The sequence below is a fragment of the Lontra canadensis genome, unplaced genomic scaffold, assembly GCF_010015895.1.
Source record: "Lontra canadensis isolate GAN:19392208 unplaced genomic scaffold, GSC_riverotter_1.0 scaffold50, whole genome shotgun sequence".
Classification (NCBI taxonomy): domain Eukaryota; kingdom Metazoa; phylum Chordata; class Mammalia; order Carnivora; family Mustelidae; genus Lontra; species Lontra canadensis.
In genome coordinates, this window is record NW_022631044.1 from 3,934,039 (window position 1) to 3,946,860 (window position 12,822).

The 12,822-nt window shown below is 41.5% G+C and overlaps 1 protein-coding gene across 1 annotated transcript; it reads left to right on the top strand.

Moving 5' to 3' along the window:
• The first annotated feature begins 3,273 nt into the window (after positions 1-3,273).
• On the top strand, positions 3,274-11,171 carry GKN2 (gastrokine 2). The gene is made up of 6 exons (XM_032873606.1): positions 3,274-3,728; positions 5,714-5,764; positions 6,213-6,350; positions 8,865-8,975; positions 9,602-9,758; positions 11,084-11,171. The coding sequence occupies exons 1-6, from the start codon at positions 3,717-3,719 to the stop codon at positions 11,164-11,166; spliced, it is 552 nt and encodes a 183-aa protein (XP_032729497.1). The 5' UTR covers positions 3,274-3,716; the 3' UTR covers positions 11,167-11,171.
• The last annotated feature ends 1,651 nt before the right edge of the window (positions 11,172-12,822 follow it).

The window sequence follows — 12,822 nt, forward strand, 5'->3', positions numbered from 1 at the left end:
TGTTCTCCTTTCCTCAAGAGGATTTTGAGGCACATGGTGAGAAATTAGAGAATTCGGAATTCAAATCCAGGCAGGATGTTTTTGGAACATCAACTCCACACCTGGTAGGGCCCCTTCTTCCCTTAATCAGGTTCTTTGCCCATTAAAAAGCACTGTGGTTGAATACGCAACTTTTGTATCAACATGGACGGGACTGGAGGAGATTATGCTGATTGAAATAAGTCAAGCAGAGGAAGTCAATTATCATATGGTTTCACTTATTTGTGGAGCATAAGGAATAACATGGAGGACATTAGGAGAATTCACTTTGGGGGAAATTGGAGGAGGGAGATGAACCATGAGAGACTGTGGACCCTGAGAAACAAACAGGATTTTGGAGGGGAGGGAAGTGGGGGACAGGTGAGCCTGGTAGTAGGTAATATGGAAGGCACATATTGCATGGAGCACTGGGTGTGGTGCATAAACAATGAATCTTGGAACACTGAAAAAATAAAATTAAAAAATAAAGAATAAGGTTTTATTTAAAAAAATGGATTGTATGCATCCACTACTCTCTCGTGAATTTGTAAAAACTTTTTGTAAGTTTAAAATATTACTTTTTGGAGATTTTTAACATATACTTGTTTGTTTATTGGTAATAAAAATAAGAAAGCTTATTCACTCCCTCCAAAACAAAGAAAATATTCCTCTTTGTCTCTCCTATGTGTTAAAAATACTTTTCCTGAGTTTTAAATGTGCTTTTACTCTTTCTTAACAACTTATTTACTCTTTCTTAATGATCCCTTATATCTTATTCAGTGAGGTTTGTACATCTTTTTTCTTGTGATTTATTCCAATACTTTTAGGCTTAGAAAATATTTCACATTGCAAAAATTGGATCAAAGTTTATGTGTATTTTCTTGCAGTTTTTTCCATTTTTTTCTTCTTTTACATGATATATGATGTTTATATGTATTTAAAAATTAATTTAGAATTCATTTTTCTTAGGGTAAGATCTATGGTAACCTGCCCAAATAACTAGAGCCTCCTCCCAGGACCTTTTAGAATGGAATCTTTCTCCCCCATGAACAGGAGTTTTTGAGCTCTTGCTTGGGTATGGCAATAAATAACATGGTAATGAATTCATTGAGCGCACCATAATAAAAAATGGCAAGAGTCATAACAAGAAAAATAAGATCATAGTAAAGAAGGTATGAATTAGGGATGCATGGGTGACCCAGTGGGTTAAGCCTCTACCTTTGGCTCAGGTCATGATCTCAGGGTCCTGGGATGGAGCCCCGCATTGGGCTCTCTGCTCAGCAGGGAGCCTGCTTCTCCTCCCTCCAACCCCCACACCCCCGCCTGCCTCTTTGCCTACTTTTGATCTTTGTCAAATAAATAAATAAAATCTTAAAAAATAAAAGAAGGTATGAGTTAAAATGCATTTCAACTTATGTGACTAACCAAACAAACAGTTGGGAATGGATTTGCTATTTGGTTTGAACAAGAAAACAGCAAGAAAAAGACAATAACTGAGGATGTGCTTTTTTAAAAAATTTTACTTTCTATTAATTAACAATTATTCAACTAATTACAGCACATTATAAGTTTCAGAGGTAGACTAAGGATGTGGTTAAGATATAAATGAAGGTATTACACTCGTAAAAAAAAAAGAACAAGAGATTATGAGACAAAATAGCAGAAGCTTAACAGCATGTAACTGGAAAAGAACAAATCAGGAACATTGTAACTGTGTTGCTAGCTGGTTTCACCTCAGCGACAGTGGAGTTGGAAAGACAATGGAATAGCATCTTTATTTTTTTTTAAATATTTTATTTATTTATTTGACACAGAGAGAGATCACAAGTAGGCAGAGAGGCTGTCAGAGGGAGAGGGGGAAGCAGGCTCCCGGCCGAGCAGAGAGCCCGATGTGGGGCTTGATCCCAGGATCCTGAGATCATGACCTGAGCCAAAGGCAGAAGCTTAACCCACTGAGCCACCTAGGCGCCCAAGAATAGCATCTTTAAAGTGATAGAAGGAAAATACCTGTCGATCTATAACTCCTATTCCAAAGTGAGGGGAAAATAAAAACATTTTCAGACATAATAAGAAATTAAAACCCAGTGGCTCCCAATAAAAGAACTACAAAAGATATACTTAAACCAAAAGAAAATAAAGTTTTTGGGATATAAAAAATAAGAATTAGCCCCCAAATTGATAAAATATTTGAACAAATTTAATGATCTATTGATGGGAGACTTGAGTATTTTTGTGCTATTTTAAAGGTGAAAGTAAAACACTGTCCAAATACAACAATAGGGGGCTGGGAAAGATGCTTAGTGATGACTCCAAGATGACTGAGTTCTTTGTTTCTGTTGAGTTCAAAATACAGGACTCCTTTTGGGTTTGTAGATGATGGGAATAATTAAGGATGTAAGCTAAAATCTCAAAGTTAGAACTAATGATAAAAAAGTCAAAATGTCCCGGAAATAGAAGGGAAAGAAAGAGAATGCAGAATTTTTATCAATACAAAGAAGGCAGACAGCAAGAGGAAGAAATGCGAAGGGTGTAATACCTCTGTCTGCCCTCATGTCTGCAGGTGTGGGAGCTGGCTTGCTTTTTGGGGTCTTGGGAGCCAGATATGGGAGAACATTTGCAGATGTGCTATAAAACTGGAGTTCTTCTTGCTGCCAGTATCTCAAAACGGCTTAATAAAGCAGCACATTTTTCATCCACCCAGCTGACCAGCCAGGGGAGGGGAATTCCAGGAAACTAGGTAACCCCCAAACTGCCCAATGTCTGCTTTTTAAAAGTCCCATTTTTTAAGCCGCTAGTCAGGAAGTCATTCCGGCTGTAGAACAAGGACATCACTTGTGTTCCTTCTGTGCTTACCATAGCGATTCTCAATGGTAAACAAATTTGCCATTGACAGGTAATGTTTATTTTTATATTTCCCTGCCTTCTGAATTAATGATCCCACTGTAACCCTAGCCAAACATTTTTGAGTGTGGTATTATAAAAATTACACAAATTCAACTGTATCCCATTTTTTTTTTAATCTGAGAAATTTTCAGTGCCCTTCAGGATAGCTAGAGATGTATAACTCATAGTTTTTATGGAGTTATGGGCAATGCTTAATGTAAACATGTGGTTAACTCTGGTAATTGGGCAGAGTGCTCTCTAGATCTTGTTCCTCATGAGTCTCTGGAAATTGGAAGTGACTTTAACAGGGAGAAGAAATTAAGTCATAGGAGTCCCCTAGCCACTGTGTTTCCTCTAGTCTTACGTCCATCCTTCAGGCAGAAGAATTCAAAATACAGGGCACACATGAAAAGACACCGAAAACCCAGTTCAAGTCTGAAGGGAGGACTTTACCATCAGAGGCAGATAGTAGGACTTGTTTGTCTATAAGATGCTGGTGTAGAACAAGCATCTTATAATATTTTTAAAGGGTGGAAATTGAAATCTTGACTGCAATGTTACACAGATAAGCAAGGAATATTTACTGAGTGACCAAGTGGCAGATTTTTATTACTGACTAATGAACTTTATTGATATCAGGTTATGCGGCTATGTCTCAATCCTGATAAAGGAGTTTGCTGGGGTTTGTCAGAGATATGGACATAGCCTTTTCCAATGTAATTGTTCTGGAAAGAGATTTCCACACCTTAAAGCTAATATAAAGGGTTGGAGTTGCACCGGCAGCCTCGTCTGGCACCTTCTTCCCATCAGGCAAAATGAAAGTCCTTGTGAGTATTTTTTTATGCTTCTTTATATTCTTGCGGTGGCTTTTAGAGAAAATGCTCAAATCCAATATGCCTTGGATTTCAGAAGTCTTAGATGAACACTGTGCATGCTTCTAAGCTTCTGTGGTTGAATTAAATAATGTCTTCGGCAACGATAGTGTTAAATATGAGGTCGGATATTTATCAGTCCATTGTCTATTTTCCAAGACATTTACTTAAAAAATGCAAAGAAAACATTTTGGAAATATCTAGAGAATTTTAATTTGGAGAATTCTTAATAATAATTCCTTACTATCATGAGCTTGAGAAGGAAAGTAGGCATTTTGGGACAACTGCATTTACTCTTTAAAAGAGAAGGGGCAATTTTTATTGAAAAAGATAATAGCAGCTGTCATTTTCTGAGTGCATATGAGATCCTATGCTGAACATAAATACTTTGATTTATTCACCTCAAGAATTCTGTGAGCTGAGCAGTATTACCCCCATCCTATGGATGAGGAGACTGAGGGACAGAGGAATGTGATTTTCCCATTCCAGTAAATATGAGGTTTAGACTTGAAATGTACCCATCTTCGGCCCCACTGGCAGGAGCAATCAAGGCACAGCGTTCCTGCTGTGCAATCTCTCCTCCTCCGGATCCCAGTCCTGACCCCAGTCTCCCATGGCTCCACTCTGCACTGCTCCATGAGCAGAGCTCTATGTTTTGACCTAGAATGGAACTCCTTCCCCCAGTGATCTATCCTTTATCCTCATTTAGTTGGTGATGGAGAAAGCAAAATGATAAGTTTCTTCCCATCAGGTGTTCAAGATTGTTGGCTTAAAGAGTTCCATCTCCAAGGGTCTCTTCATTTTCCAAGAGGAGATCTGTTGCTGAAACCTAATCCTGTAACCTTGGTGTATTAAACACGGTGTTGGGCGGGTGGTTATTCGGGGGGCGGGGACACTTCCTGAGCTCTCTCTAATTGTATTACTATGGTGGTCAGTCCTCCACCCAACTGTTCAAACCTCTGTATTAGACCCATTTAAATAGAATAGAGAAGAGTGTCAGAGGTTACAGGAGCTGGCCTGGAGTCAGAGAAGGCATGTGGCTGGGCGAGTAGGCAGGTTGGAGATCTGCATGCTGGTCTTTGTCAGACACTCCTCCCCAGTCATCAGAAGAGAAATGTTACTGGTGATTGTTAGGAAAGTAAAAAAATCTTCCTGACAGGTCTTAAAAATACTTGCCTTCCTGCAGACCTCCTTCATGAGCGGCTTGCAATGGCAGTGGTGTACATGGTAGTGTTCAGAAAAGAGAACGCAAAACTGGGTCTTTTACCCATTGGATAAGACTCTTCACACAACTGCAGCAAAATGTCAGCACTGCGTCAGTGTCAGTCTCATGGTCCATCAGCCTAACATTTGTCTGAGGGCATCACTAAGGAGAATATAGAGGTTTTCCTTGATGTCAGCCTTGAAAGTTTGCCATGCCTCCAAGTATCCTATTTTCATAGTTTCCCTTGGGAATCCATTGTATCTCATCACCACGAATCCCACTGTAATATACCCTCTTGGTCTCAAGGGAATTTGATACATTTTTTTTTTAACCATGAGACACAACTTCACTTCTGTCATCCACATCCACTGTGAGTCACACCAGGGTGTTCTCATAGTAAAAGGAGTCCTTCCTCACTGTTCACCTACTCCAAGTTGTATCTGGCATAAGAACTCTTGTTGCCTACAAGCTTATGATGTTGGGAAGGGTCAGGGATGGGGCATAAAGGTAGAACCTGGTGTCTGACAAATAGCATGAAGTCAGCAAACACCTGTCTAATGAGGGAATGTGTGTTTCACATCTGGGAGATGGACTGTTGACTGCCCATGACCACCCACCTGTCTCTCTAAGTGTATATTTTCTGAGATACTTGTGCTTGTCCTGTCCAGTGTCTCCCTAAGTCCCCATCCTTAATGACTGCCCTATAGAGAATGGATGCAACTGGTCTGTTTTTCAGGTGGTGTTTCTGGTGTTGGCCATCTTTGGGACACAATCTCATGGATATGAGGTAAGTTGGTTTCCTTTGGACTTCATACCCTGCAGTTACTGGCAGAGAAAAAGGAAGATACAAGATCATCTATGTGGAGCACGGTAGAGAGCCCATATGCCCTATTTGGGATGGCATCCCAGAAATAACCAATAATGGAAATGATAATTTTGGTTATTTCTTTCCAAACTGCAATCCTTTAAAAAAAATGCAACCCATTGCTTTACAATGTGGTCACTTTCATTTCTTCTGTGATGTTATTACTTTTCTTGTATATAATATAGTAAACCATGAAGAAGAGCTTCACATTCTTACTTTAGCATGGTTTTTGGTCTGGGATGCCAGGGAAGAGGTTTCAGACTTCAGTCTCTTGCTCACAACAAGTGGAGGGCTTCATTTGGTTGGAAGGGTTGTCTTTCCAGTGCATAGGACTTATGGAAAAACCATTATGTCTTTGTTGTTAATCTAGGTTTATAACATCATCAGCCCAAGCAACAATGGTGGCAATCTTCAGGAGACAGTGACAATCGACAATCAAAAAAATATTGCCATCATTAACATCCATTCAGGTTCATGCTCCTCTACCATGATTTTTGACTATAAACATGTAAGCCACAAAGGAATTTTTATATTCTTCAAGACTCACTGGGTTTCTAAAGGGTGAAGGGGCAGCCATTTACTATGCATTTGAATTCCAAGAACTATCCTTGCAATTCTTCCAGAATTCCCTTACTTTTGCTTTTCTCTTTTTAAATTTTTTAAAGATTTTTAAAATTTATTTGTTTGACAGAAAAAAAGAGATCACAAGTAGGTAGAGAGGCAGGCAGAGAGAGAGGGGGAAGCAGGCTCCCCGCTGAGCAGAGAGCCTGATGTGGGGCTCGATCCCAGGACCCTGGGATCATGACCTGAGCTGAAGGCAAAGGCTTTAACCCACTGAGCCACCCAGGAGCCCTGTTTTCCCTTTTTTTTTTTTTTAAAAGGGAGATTTTATTTATTTATTTTAGAGAGAAAGAGAGAGAGGGTGTGTGTGCGTTTGAGGAGAGGGAGGGCCAGAGAGCAAGGGAGAGAGAGAACCTCAAGCAGACTCTGAGCTGGGCTCAGATTCGGGCTGGGGGCTCGATCTCATGACCATGAGGTCATGACCTGAACTGAAAGCAGGAGTGGGACACTTAACTGACTGAGCCACCTAGGTTTCCCAAACAAAACCACTTCTAAGAAAAATGTGTAACAGGTAACATACACATCTGTTTGGTCTTTTGAGGTGGTAATTGGAGCATCATGATAATTGCCTCACTACAGGCTCAGACAGTGTCTAGAAGAGGGGACTAAAACCCAGAGTATAGCCTGGCACACAGGCTTTCAAAAATATTGGCTGAATGAATAAATGAATGAATTAGGGCTTCTAATAGAAAAACTCATGCAGAAAAAGAGTGATTATGGAATAAACAATCATAGAATAGCAGAAATCCAGAACAACTATACCTCTTCAACTATGTCAGTAGGATATGCAATAAATCATACTTCTTCTGGAAGAAGGAAAGTGTGCTAATCCAAACTCTTTACAAATTTCAGTTACTTAACTGAAGCTATTAACAATAAATCTCAGAAACCTGCTTAGAAAAGTTATTGGGTCCTTTATCCATTTATTTGTTTGTTTTCTATTCGTTCCATCTGATCAGGAGGCTGCTTTTACCCTGGGACAGAGCTACGTACTGTGGATATAAGTATGTCACAGTCCATCTCACTGGGCATTTGAACGTACTTTTTGTCTCCTTTTCTTGTAGGAACCTCCTCACATGTCTCCTCCCCATTGGCATTGGCAGTTCTAGGACACATCTGAAAACACAAAATTTTTGAAAGATACAATTTTAAAGGAATTTGTACTGAAATCGTTTTTAAAGCAGATTTCAGGGAAATCCCCCAAGTGTCTTTTAAAAAAACAAAACAACAACAACAAAAAAACCCAGAGAGGTGAGGACTCGGTTTAAGCCCCTTCCACGGCCATCAGGCTTTGCCTCGGGCTATTTTTGAATTTTAGGAACTGGCAATTTGTGAGAATTGAAAAATGGGAACTAGAAGTGGGTTTGTATGACATACAGCCTCACAGACTGTATAATTATTTGGGTCTCTGTAGAGAAAATTCCATTCAGGGTGAAGGTGAGGTGGCCTCCGGTTTCGTCTGGCTCCTGGGCCTCCCCTACCATTGCTATTTCTATACCACCTTCCTCCAACCCAGCCTCTCCAGCCTGCTTGGGTTTGAGATGGAGAAAGGAGGGAGAGAAGATGGTAAAGGAGAGAAGAATGGATGAAATGTGTGTGTGTGTTGGCAGGGAGGGGGAGCATGCCACGCAAAGGAGATTTTCTCAAGCAGCACTGTCCAGCAGAAATTTCTACAACGCTGGAAATGCTCTATATCTGTATTTTCCAACAGACAAGCTACTGGCTGCTTGTGGCTACAGGGCACTTGAATTGTGTGACAGAGGAAGTGTATTTTAAATTTTACTTAATTTGAATTTAAATTTAAATAGCCCATGTGGCTGGGAGTGAACATATTGGAAAGCACAGTTCTAAAGAATACTATATTTACCCCAAATTAAGGAAAAGGCAGAACGAAATCAATAGAAAGAGAGACAGGGGCGCCTGGGTGGCTCAGCTGTTAAGCATCTGCCTTCAGCTCAGGTCATGATCCCAGGGTCCTGGGATCGAGTCCCATATCAGGCTCCCTGCTTGGCAGGAAGCCTGCTTCTCCCTCTCCCACTCCCCCTGTTTGTGTTCCCTCTCTCGCTGTGTCAAGTAAATAAATAAAATCTTAAAAAAAGAAAGAAAGAAAGAAGGAAACAGACAGCTGCTGCTTCTTAATTGTTCAAACCTAACACTACAGGCCCTGGTTGCAAAACATGAGAAGTGGGGCACAGATTATGGGTTTGTACAACCTCAGAGATAGAAACCACAAGCCAAAAAGTAAACCTATGATGAAAAGAAGGCGAATGGGTAGCGAAAAATGGTCACGTGCACTCACTGCGCATGTTCAAGGCTTTCGTCAGTGAGGCTCAAATGTCCTCCCCACCAGTTTGGAACCGGGGAGCCAGGCAGGCCAGTAACTGTGTTCTTCCTGCCCCAGGGCTACATCGCATCCCGGCTGCTCTCCCGAAGAGCTTGCTACATCCTGAAGATGGACCATAAGGCGATCCCTGCTCTGGACCAACTAGAACGATACATCTACGAGAAACAGGTGATTCTGCAGTACCTTTCCCCATTCCCCGTTCCTTTGCCCGGGAAAATGGGTGCCTACAGAGGAAAGAAGAGAGTAAGGGGAACGATCATAATATTACATCTTACCATGGTTATGCACTCTCCACCCCTTAAAGTGTTTTCTCCTTTATTGATTTTACTTAGCTTGATTTCTACCATCCAGCCCCCAATTCGAGAACTTATAAATTCCAGTGTTTTTCTGTAAAGGACTGAACAGCAGTGTTCTTAGAAATAGTGACTGGCAGAAAAACGAGTGAAGTCATATTAGTCCACAACACAAAGGTGCAAAGAAACAACACGGGACAGCGAGAATAAACAAATACAGCGTAAGGCTTGCAACGTGGTGTTGCATTCTCCCCTGTAACTTCCCATCTGTGTCCCCTGTGCCATGGGAGTCACCCTCCCTGGGTTTCACTGCCACCAAGAGGGATATAGCTTTGGTAATATCGAGGCTTCCCTGCAGACCAAGTGCTCAGAAGGAGATGGCGTCCTGAGCATTGCTGATGGGTTTCTGCTTCATAGTATGAAAAAGCAAAAGCTTAGAATAAGGGACATCAGGTTAGGTCAACCTGCTTCATCCTATCCCCCTCTCCTCTGCTGTTCTAGGCTATGAAGAACATGTACTCTGACAAATACTTCTGGGTCAAATACAGCCCCCTGCAGTCCTTGATCATGGACATAGACTGGTTCCTGATCGGTTCCCCGATCAGGTATCTCTGCAGTCACATCCCCCTGTACAAGGGGGAAGTGGTTGAGAAGATAGGTGAGTACTGAATTATTCCTTCCCCAGACATTTCCTGGAAGCTTCCTGTGTGGGCCATTCTGCTCGGAGTTGTGTGAAATACAGGTAGACGTGAAACATGGCTCATTTTGGTTGAGTTCGGGAACGAAACACCTATGGTGTGTGGCAATCGTGCTAAACATGAGGGAGAGTGAGCAATGAATGATAAACTCTGCCCTAAGGAACACGCCCTCTGGTGGAGAAGTTGATGGGTTAACACAGAGGATGAAATTTTCAGATGTCCTGGGTGCCAGGGGAAAACTTGTTGGATTTCCTCCTGTGCTTCGTGCTGATGGGTGTTAATGATACAGGATTGTACACTTGAAAGTTGCTGAGAGGAGAGCCTAAGCATTCTTACCACGCAGCACACACAGGAAAGAACTACCTATGTTAACTGTGTGCAGTGACGGATGTGTTCTCTCGATCTTGGTAATCATTCTACAAACGTGTGTGGATATCAAATCAGCACGGTGTACACTTGAAATGTATACAAATGCACTTGTCAATTATTCTTCAAAAAAGTTTTAAAAGCTATTTTCAGAATGAGTCTAAGGAAGAGCAAGCAAAGTGCACTGATTGACAAGGAAAAAAAGCCCTGAGTGGTCCAGCTAGCATATATCATTGCAGTCATCACTGGTATTTTTATACAAAGTTTCTAATATGGGAGAGGGGCCAGGCTGCAGATGGTGAATGCAACAAGATAAATTACCCAGAGTAGTGGAAGAAGGTAAGAGGCAAAAGAAAATAATGAACATTTATCACATTTTTACTGTCTAGAAAAAATGTTTTAAGATATTTTTCTTTTAGCAGGGTCATTGTACTTACGACTAAAAGCACACAGGCAGGTCACCCATGCAGAATGTCAAAGCATTAATCAAATAGAGCCATACAGCACTTCTAGAAGTTGTCAGTCTTTTTTTTTTTTTTTAAACATTTTATTTAATTACTTGAGAGAGAGCACACAAGAGTGTTGGGGGAGGGGCAGATGGAGAGGGAGAAGCAGAACCCTCCACTGAGCAGGGAGCCCAAGATGGGGGAGGGCTCCATCCCAGGAACCTGGGATCACCACCTGAGCCCAAGGCAGCCGCTTAACGGACTTGAGTCACCCAGGGGCCCCCAGGACTTGTCAGTCTTATTTAAGCTAACGCATCATTACCCTTTGCAATACAAGGGTAGCTAAAAACTTGGGTAACAGAGAATTACATGTACAATCCCTCGTCAAGACATTAACGAGAAGGCATGGGTCTGCTGCATTCTAATAATGTATTTCTCAATGCTCCTTCTTCACAAATTTGTCCCTTTTTCAGAAAACGTCAGTACTCGCTTCTGCTCCAAGACTGGATTCCTGGGCATCTTAGGATTCTCCATCTGCGCAAGCGTGAGCGCTTAAGGCCTCCCAACCCCCGCCCCCACCACCCCCTGTCGTCTTTTCTAAGATAGGTGCCTTTGTTTTCCACTCAGCAGCCAATTTAAGTTCTTTCCCAATGCTCCAACTAATGTTGAGACTCAGTGGTAAAACATAAATCCTATATCTACAGATCTCTGGGTGTTTGCTTTTTTTTTTTTTTTTTTTTTTGTAAACAAAAAAGGGAAGCCAAACCATGCTCATGTCAACATGTAGAAGGCAAGAATTTGCCAGGATTTCAAGTGAAGCACATAAGGTGTGAAACTTCCCAGATGATAAAACTGAGTCATCACAGGGTGGCCAGCGGGATGCAAGTGTCCGTCTTGCCTCCATCAGACCAGCTGCCCATCTGTCCACCAAAACAAAGGGGATTCAGAGCACACTTGTCTTGATGAGTACTGAGAAATGTATAGAATTGTTGAATCATGACCATTGTACCCCTGAAGCTATTTTAACACTGTAGTTTAATTATACTCGACTAAGAAAATAATAAAATAAAACTCCGATTAAAAATAAAACAAAACCATCTCCTTGCGCACTCTGGGCGAAGCAGGTGGTGGCCTCCCCTTGCTGAAGGGGGTGGAGTTTGGTGTTCTCTCAGCAGGTGATGGAAACTATCCCCTCTGACAAAGCACCCAGTCTGGAAGACCAGTCACATGCCTTTTAGAAAATGCCTTTTAGTTCATCGAGGCACTAGTCTCAACTTAATAAGTACTATTATAATATATTTTGTCTTGGACTGAGGGGAGAGGTTGTGGGGGAACACCCATCCCCCAGAGAAAGATGAACCTTCCTGAAAATCTTGACAGGAGTGAGAAACTAACTGGGAATGCCAAGTCAATATAAAAAAAAAGGAAAGCAATTTCCAATATTCCAAATAAATTGTGTAATGTGGGCACAGTCCCAAATTATACAGCTGGCTCTCTTGTGGACTGGTCAGCTAGGTGCAAAGTCAGAACACAGAGGAATGCCTTTAACAAGAATTTCTTCTATCAAAAATTCTCTCCTCTTCTTAACACTGTACATCTACTTCATAATAACCATTAATAAATATATTTAAAACACTTAACCATGTGCTCAGTACTGGGACAGGTATGCTGGCAAAACTACCATTGTCAAGGAAATTATTTTCTTGTTGGGGAAGTGAGACATTTACGTGAAAACATTTGCTTGCGACAGTAAAGAGTGTCTAAGAACATGCCAAATGAGTAATAGAGTGTACGAACTGGGACCTTGGTGTTTGCAAGTGATGGAACCCAAAATCAAATTAACTGAGGCAAGAAGGGTGGAATTTATTGTCTCCTCGTGCTGTAGAAAGATAGGGATATTCTGGTCTCGGATGGCTAGACCTAGGTGCCTGAAGGTGGCCAGACTCTTCTCCCACTCCAGACTCTCCTTCTCTCTGTGTGTCAGCTTCAGAATCTTATGTCAGCTTTCTCTGAGAGGATAGAAACACCACCACTGTGCACCCCAAGGTCCCCATTTTCCCAGCATCCTCGTCAGAGAGGAAGGGACTCCTCTTCATTCTAATCTCAATTAGTTTTAACTTACAAATCTTTGGAAAGGCACCAGATTGAATCACCTGGGGCACATTCTTATTCCCTGTGGCCAAGACTGGTCAGAGGTGAGGGAGTGCTATGA